Source organism: Crocodylus porosus, unplaced genomic scaffold, assembly GCF_001723895.1.
Source record: "Crocodylus porosus isolate Cpor-Errol unplaced genomic scaffold, CroPor_comp1, whole genome shotgun sequence".
NCBI classification, from domain to species: domain Eukaryota; kingdom Metazoa; phylum Chordata; order Crocodylia; family Crocodylidae; genus Crocodylus; species Crocodylus porosus.
The window spans coordinates 72,177,285-72,185,475 of NW_017728943.1; the positions used below are offsets into that span (position 1 = coordinate 72,177,285).

The 8,191-nt window shown below is 42.9% G+C and overlaps 1 protein-coding gene across 1 annotated transcript in view; it reads left to right on the forward strand.

The window, feature by feature from the left end:
• COQ8A (coenzyme Q8A) overlaps positions 1 to 8,191 on the forward strand; it is a 64,252-nt gene that overhangs the window by 31,559 nt on the left and 24,502 nt on the right. Inside the window, exon 6 of the mRNA XM_019549569.1 lies at positions 3,173 to 3,247. Within this exon, the coding sequence (XP_019405114.1) occupies positions 3,173 to 3,247 (75 nt within the window). The remainder of the gene's footprint in view (positions 1 to 3,172; positions 3,248 to 8,191) is intronic.

Here is an 8,191-nt window from a genome sequence, read left to right on the forward strand (position 1 = left end):
AAGAGGAAAATATCTTCCACTTCTGGAGCCTGGCAAGCTGTGCAGAACAATACACAGTTGTTTAACATCCATCTGCTTTGTTGTGTCACTTGCTTGATGAATGGATTTTTTTGAACAGACCTGCTTCCAGGATGTCTAACACTTGATTTTAGTTTTTAACATAATAGGTGTTGGCAAATGTTGGGGAAAATATCTAAAGAAACAATCTGCAGGTGGAAAACCATGCAGTAGCTTCCAGGTCTTCAGTAACCCATGAGGAATGGAGAGTTTGCAGTACAATCAGTTCCTGCCCTTTCTCGGGTATGATGTCAAAATAGTTCAATCCCACCCACGCCTGGGGGCGTTTTGTACCCTCCTCCCACTCTGTTTAAACTAGAATTGGACATTTGTTTTATATCCTCTTACATTTCCAAATAGTTCTTTTTATCAGAAGATCCACTGTGGGGGTGTCTCATTGCATGTCATTATAATGCCTGGAGGACAATCATCCGGTCAGACTCTCTCACCATAGTGTCAAAATGCTTGTGATCAGTGTTAGGACTTTGTGGGCTTGAACAGAAAGCAGCTGTCAAGGCTTAAACTTGCTTATGTGTGTATTTTCTTCATCTGTTTTGAGCAGTTGTTTGCTATTACTTGGTACACATTTTCTAGGTGGAAAACCCTTGAGCAATTTAAAAAGAAGTATTTGTTAAAATTGGTCCTTCTTAATCTCTTGTATATAATGTAGATCCCAGCAGCCTTTTGCAGGAGGGATTTTTGCATTCTCATTTTTCAGGGTGGATTATAAACATGTTGGAACTGCAGGATATGCAGTGTGATGAATGTTGGGCCATATTCTCACTTTAGTTTCACCAAAGCAAGGACTAGTTTTCAGTGTGCTGGAATTGATCCTGATTTTATATTGATAGCTAAAAGTTTCATGGTGCAATATGTTTACTTTGGAATAATCAGCCTTTCTAGTGGATTAAAAAGAAGTGGATATATGATATGCAGCCTTACATTTGTTTAAGTTATGTTAGTCTGTAGAATTAACTTCAGGAAAAACTGACGACAAAACTACAGTATACACTACAGTATATACTGCTATGCTAGTATAGGTATAGTGTGTTTATATGAGTTTGCCTTGAGCAAACTGCCTACTGCCTATTCCCTGTCACCTAATGATGGGATTCAGTAGTAGCAGCCAACTGTGTGCTGCTACTCTGAAATACAAGCTGTTTCCTCTGGATCATAGGGTAATAGTGTACATTGGTGTACAAATGGATCAAAGGCCCAAATCCTAGGATATAATCTGGTTCTTGATACCATTTGCCTGTAAAGTGTTTTGTGTATTAATAGAGCATTTATTTATTTAATTTATGTGCTGCCCTTGCCAAAGGAGACTCGGGACAGAATAAGTAAATAGATATCAATGTTTCTGAGATGATGCCATGTTTATTTGCTTCTCTCTTAAATGGGGAGGGACCAACTTAAATTGCTGTTTGTGCAGTATGAAAAGTGAGGTCATTTCTAACAGGTGTAGGCTGACTCAAATTGGAACAGTGCTGGGATGGAGGAGACACAAAAGGGCCAAACCAGGTCAGAATTGAGAGGAAGATCAAATGGAGCTTTGATAGGGAACACTGCTCTGCGCTAATATAAATGGGCATATTGCTGACAGAGAATGGGAGAGCTGGAGGCCAGTGCTCATTCACAGCCTACGAAATTGCCCTTTATTAGTGAAGACCTTATTTTTTTTCCACTTTTTATGACATTGAGCCTGATTCTTCTTGCTTCCTTCTGTTAAGTCAGTTGGACAGTTGCGTGTTCTGTTATTTGTATGTGTCACTACTCTTGTATAATGGATGGGGTCAGAGATGCTCAGTGTCCTCATGTTGTCTGCAGTAGTTGCATGGGTATCATTCCTGCATATAAACATTTTTGGCCATATTGAGAAGTAGTTCCTCTGGAGGATTTTTGTTTTGGTTCTGGGAGTAGCATATCCTTAGTCTTAAAGCAGCTGTTCACTGTGGAGGCTTTATGACTACAGTGCTGTCCCTGCATAAGGCAAGGTTTAGTCCTGAAACTCATGGTCTCTGTGTACTGCTGTTTTACAGATCTGAAATACTAACCTTCTGTATGGATGCAGAGCACTCTTCTGAAAGGCACTGTTAAAGTACAATTTTATGTGCTGCTTTAAGAATGCTTAGTTCCATATCTATAGCAGCTTCCTTTACTGTCGGAGCTCAGTATGCATCTGAGAGATGGCTCAGCTTGCCTTATCGGGATTAAATGATGTGTAAACAGCCTTGGAATTGATCAAGGAAAAACAGTCGTTCTGGCTAATATTTAACAAGACACTGTAATGTATCTAGAGTTTGTCCTCATCTAGCTTCACACTGGATATTTGGCGGTAGAGAGGGCAATCTGTATGGTATCAAGATGAAGCTGAGTTCTACTTGGCGGGAGCACACTGTGTAAAAAGAAAAAAAAAGGTGTGTTTATTGGGAAAAGTGGAGTTAATTGAGGAGGAGAGAAACCCCTCACACAGACAGGTTCAACTTGTTTGACCCTCTTCTCTCCCCCTCCCCTTGAACTCGCTAGTAACAACCTTGCCTAACAAGCTTGTGGTTTTTCTCAGCAGGGAAGGTGGCTTTTTTTTTTTCATTTCTGTAGTAACTGTAACTGATAATGTAACTAATGTCAAAACCAGATTTGTAAACAAATTTTCCTAAATGCCTATCCTACAGCACCACTCTAATGCATGGCTACATTCAGGAGGTGGCAAGACTACCTTTACTTGTCTGTCCATTGGTGTGTCCCTTTGAGTACAAAAGTTATACAACTCTTAATGTGATCTGAGAGTGGCCTTGTGCTAGAGAGAATGGAGGGAGGCAGTAGAAGGGGGATTGGCATGGAACTGCAGGATCAGTCCGTCACAAAAGTCAGGCTGCTCCAATCATGGTATTTTATATGCATATATAACAGCTGAAATCCTATGTGCTGTCAGTTTTTTTTTTTTTTTCCTGCTTTCAGATTATTAAGTTCTGTATATTGGGACAAATACATACAGGTGTTGATGCGTTATCTGATCTGTGTATTTGGGTGGTATAATATATATAGATGTTACCTCTTTCTCTCGTCCACTTACTGATTGAACTTCTGGCTCTCTCTCCCTGTCCATATTTTACAGGATTAGCTGTTGGTCTTGGCATTGGAGCACTGGCAGAAGTTGCAAAGAAGAGCCTCAGATCTGAGGATCGCAATGGTGAGCTTTCCTGCAGGCATGTCATTAGCAAACTGGTCAAGTTCATTTTTTCAGGCACAGCCTACTGTATAAACTAATAAAAACCTGAAAGGGTTTCCAAAGGTTGGCATTGTGCTGTAGTATGTTTGAACAAGAGTTTTTTTTTTTTTTTTTTTTTTTTTTGCATCAGCTTACTTTGATTAACTTCCTGTTGACTTCATGCAGCTTGTATAAATGCAAAAGCTGTACCATTTTAACAGCCCACCTTGGGAGATATGTGGGTATTAAAGGTCTTTGTCTCAAGGTAGCCTATTGCTGTGTGGGAAAGGGAGTAAAAAAATTGCACCCTGAACTGATGTAGTTGTATCTGTGCAAAAGCTGTGTGAAGCAGTTCGCATGGTTAGTGGTTGAAAAGAATCAAGGACTTTGCTTAATCTTCAGCTACATTATACTTACTAGGCATTCAGGTTGTAGAAAGTGATGAGAGAATAATTTAGAGAGATACTTTTCTGGTATATTGACTCCTGCCTCTTTCCCCACCCTTCACTATTCTGCAGATGGGCCCATAGCCCACCTTGGGAAACTGTGTGCTATACAAGGTGGCTTATACCTGACTTTCTTTCCTCTACCTTTATTATAGGTGTTCTTGCATCTCTTATCCATAAAAGCTTGGACACATTATCATGTGAAGTTTCCATGTGCTGCCCATTTTCCCTTCTTACTGCATTTAACTTGGCAAGAGGGGGTGGGCCATTAGCCTTGCCATGTTTATAGTATAACTGGAATTGAACAGAGCATCTTCCCTGGCTCCAACCTTCTGCCTGTGACCAACATCTGCAGAACTGCAGCTTTTGTAACTGAGGCCTCAGTGTTTCTGTAGAAGAACTTGGTCTCTGCTGGTAATATTGCTGGCATTGGAAATTAGTGCTTGGGTAGATGTGTGCTGTGCAAATACTGTGGACATTTTAGTGAGTGGGCATGTGGTTGGCACAGGACTGATCAGGATGTTGGTAGGATGACCAGGCGGTGTAACAGGCAAGAAGGAACAGGGGTAAGAGTCCCAAGAAAGCTGCTTTGGATGTAGGTAGCCCTGCATGGGTTCAAGTCTAACTTTAAAAATTTTAAAAACAGCAGGCAGCCTCCACACTGAAGCATTCTTGTGCCCCAGCCAGCCCTGTCAGCATCTACACGTGTATTTCTGCTGAGTAAATAACTTCTGCCAAAGGGGTTGTACTTGTGTCTACCAGTACTAAACTAGAGATGTTAGTTTATTCCTGTGTAGATGGTAATGTTTTACTGCAGAGCTAACTGGGCAACTCTGCAGTAAACATCTTGTGTAGATGTGCCCACAGAATGCTTCTGAGTCTTGCAATGAACTCTCCAGCTTGAGAGCAGCGTTCCCTCTAAGCTGTGCAGTGTGCACAGGCGCTCCTGGCAGTGTGGCATGTATGCCGCACAGCTTGGAGGATGTGCTGCTTGAGAGCACATCAGTTTTTTCATACAGGGGTTGGGGTGGGGGCATGTACAGGTACCTTTTTGTGTTCTAAGCTAGCCCTCTACTAGAGCTGTTCGGTCTCAGCTTCATGGTATCTGCCTCTTGAGTGACAGAATGGTAGACATCTCATTACAGATGGAGGTGGGGGGTGAAGGCTTCCGCAGTCAGTGAATTATCTTGGGATTTGTTTTGTGCAGTCTCTGACTGTTTTGATAAGGTAGGCTTCCTTGTGAGAGTAGTAGTTGCCTGCAAGCTGGCACACAGGTAGTCAAGGATGTAGACAGATAAAACAATGGTATTGATGGTAATGATACTGATACTAGCTGTTACAGTGCATATGGTACCTCCACTTGATTCTGTGTCAATACAAATGTAGCAAAACTGCTCCACTTTTAACCCTGCTTTGTTTGGGGTCTGAGCTGGGGTGATTTATTTCATTTGTATTGCTGCAAGAACATGCACCCATGACAGTAAGATCCTAACAGCTGCTGCACACTCCCAAGCAGTAGGTCCCTTCCTTCCCTTCTCCTTTCTGAATGAGTTAAGAAGCATGTTTTCCCGTACCCTATGACTTTGCACCCTGGTGAGAATCCCCACAGTGCTCAAAGACACTTTTCTGTACTGTTACCAGATTTGCCCATTACTTTGGGGTGTGCTCATTTATTAGGGATACGTTTCTAGGGTCTTGGTAGTTCTATTAATGTGCTGCTTGCGTTACTTGTGTTTCTATACGGAGCTGTATGTCTCCCTTCTGCAAGTCCTCACCCTCACTGGAGCTATCTTGCAGGACTCAGTTTCAGTGGGGCTGGGTTCCTCCAGTCACCAAATCAGTCATACACACAAACACACACAGATTAACCTGACATGCCTGACCTGGCTGGGTTGATCAGCATAGACAGGCTGACACCCTCATATGCCAAGAATCAGTTCATCAGAGCAACAATAAACTGCAGTCAAATGCAAGCACACAGGTGAACAGAATATCTCTGAATCTGGCTGGGTGTCCAGCCGGACACCCTCATGAGCCAGCATTCAGTTCATTAGGGCACGTCTGAGCCAAACTGGGTCAATCAGCCTGTACAAGCTGATCCCCTTATGTGTTTCAAACTCAGCACGTCCCAATCGTTTAGCTTCTTGATGAGCAGACCCCACAGTATTTTTGGGCTTCACAGGGATCTTTAGCTTAGGTAAAAGAAGTGTTGCTGCAGAGCAAGTGGGGAAGGAGAAGTAGAGAAGGAAAAAAATACCCAGTTACCACCAGTTTGACTATAAAAGTTATTTATTGCTAAGTATATGGCATATATAATGGCACTAGTAGGCATGCGAAGGAAAACAAACAATCACAGTATTACCCTGGTTTCACTAAGTATTTGGGGAAACTCAGCTCAGGCTTAACTAATATACAATTCAGGTTCAGAAATCTATGCTAAGAGAGAGAGCTGGGATCTCACCAGTCCAAGGCACTCGGGTTGCTAAGCTGACAGGTCAAAGTTCTCAGCATGATCCTTGAAGGGAGATGATCTTCCTCCTTCAGCCTCTCAAAGAAAGTGGGTGGTGTCAGCACACATACTGCTGGTTTTTTACAGATTTTTATACCCTCAGTTCAACTTCTTTCAAGTATTCCCAATAGAGTAAATCAAATTGTCTTTTCTGTTGACATGGGGTTATCTGGTTTGGAACATCTCAGGAAACTGATACTCAGGAAACACCTCCAAGTATCTGGTTACTCCCTAACCTTAGGAGCCAGCTTGAAATTCCTATGGATAGCAGATATACTGATGGGATATCTCCTGGTTTCTTCAGAAACAATAGACAGCTTGCAGCATCAGGGTTTTTGGATTTTTACTTGTGAACAAGCCTCAGCTTAGCATGACTGTTCTAGAACTTACTGTAGTCTTTTAACAGACTTAAGGCAATTATTAGAGTGTTCATAACCTTTGGGAGGGGAGGAATTCCACTAGTCGTCTTGGGAAGAGTATGACAACACTTGTGGTCAGGGCTCCAATGGGCTGGATGCTGTGATGAACCCCGTGCCATTGTTCAAATGTTGCCCATACCCCCTCTGACTCAGTGTCTTGCTTCAGCATTCCCTAACCTGGCAACTGAGTTTTAGCCAATTAAGTTCAAATAGGCCTCCCATAGTGGGACTGGGGAATGTATGGCCTGAGATGCCTATTAAACTTACTTCTGCTTAGAGGTGCGTGTGTGGGGGGAATCCTTTGTAAATCCAGATTAGAACTGGTCTGATAAATGCTGAGCTGGGGGTGTGGGTTGATTAGCATTTGGAGCACAGATTCCCCATCCTGCAGTGCTCCCCTGCTTCTCTGATCCCAGAATTCACTGTGGTGTCTGTTTCGGGCTTTCTGTTCTCCATCTCCCATGTAAATGAATGGTCATCTGGTTCCATCTCGAATGCAAATGAGACCTAGGGCAGTTGTTTCACTCTTGTCACCCTGATCTGGAGGGTTTTAGGTGCGTCTCTCACTGCATCTTAATCAGTTTCTGTTTAGGTAGAGGAGGGGAGGGGCGGGGATTCTTTGTGAGTCAGACAGGCTGCATCCTGTGTTGGGGTTCCCCAAGAACATGGGGCTGAGAGGTAACACTACGGCAGCTCTAACGAATCAGTCCAGGAGCCCAAAGATGACCTCTGTGCAGCTGAACAAGTGTATTGGTATACTTAACTCTGAGCTTGTTTCCAAGATGAAATGGGCATAAATCCAAGGGAACTGAATGTTTCTACAACTTTCTCCCCAATCTTTCTTTTTTCTTTTCTTTTCTTTTTCTTAGTCATGGTTCTTGTTTTGCCATTAATGGCTCTCTGTGGCTGCTAACCCTCTCACTGATGTGAAGGTTAAAGAAGGAAGATAAGGGAAATAACTTTTAATCAATGCGGGGTTTGCACAGTGGGGTCACCCCTCTGAGGTGGTGAGAGTGAAAAGCAGACTCTCCTTGTGATAACTTCATTGTTGAGAGAGGTCAGGCAAACTGTGGAGGCAGCAGGGTTGATTTTTTTTTTTTTTTTTTGGTATCCCTGCAAAGCTTGCAGACAGCAGTGTGCATGACAGAAGAATGATCATAGAGCAGAGGGGCTTACTAGTGGCAGCACAGGAATCGGTCTCAGCCTGTCTTATGAGGCGTTTCAAAGCATCTCAGTCTGAGCAAGAAAAATTAAATGGTTGTTTAAAGATGAAAAGGTTTGCTAGCTCTTGTCCCTCATTTCCCCTTCTCCTTCCCCCCACTCAGCTTTCTCCTTTCTTTCCTCACAGTCTTTGCCTTGGGTGACTTTTGGGTCAAGCAAGTATCAGACCTGGTGGGAGTGAGTATGTGATCTGAACCCCAATCCTGTAATGTCCCAAGTATTCTGCAAGTATTGACCTGCTGTAGGGATGTGTGGCAGGTATTACTTTTTAAGTGGGGATAGTTTCATAGTTTCTAGGGTCAGAAGGGACCTGAGCAGATCATCTAGTCCG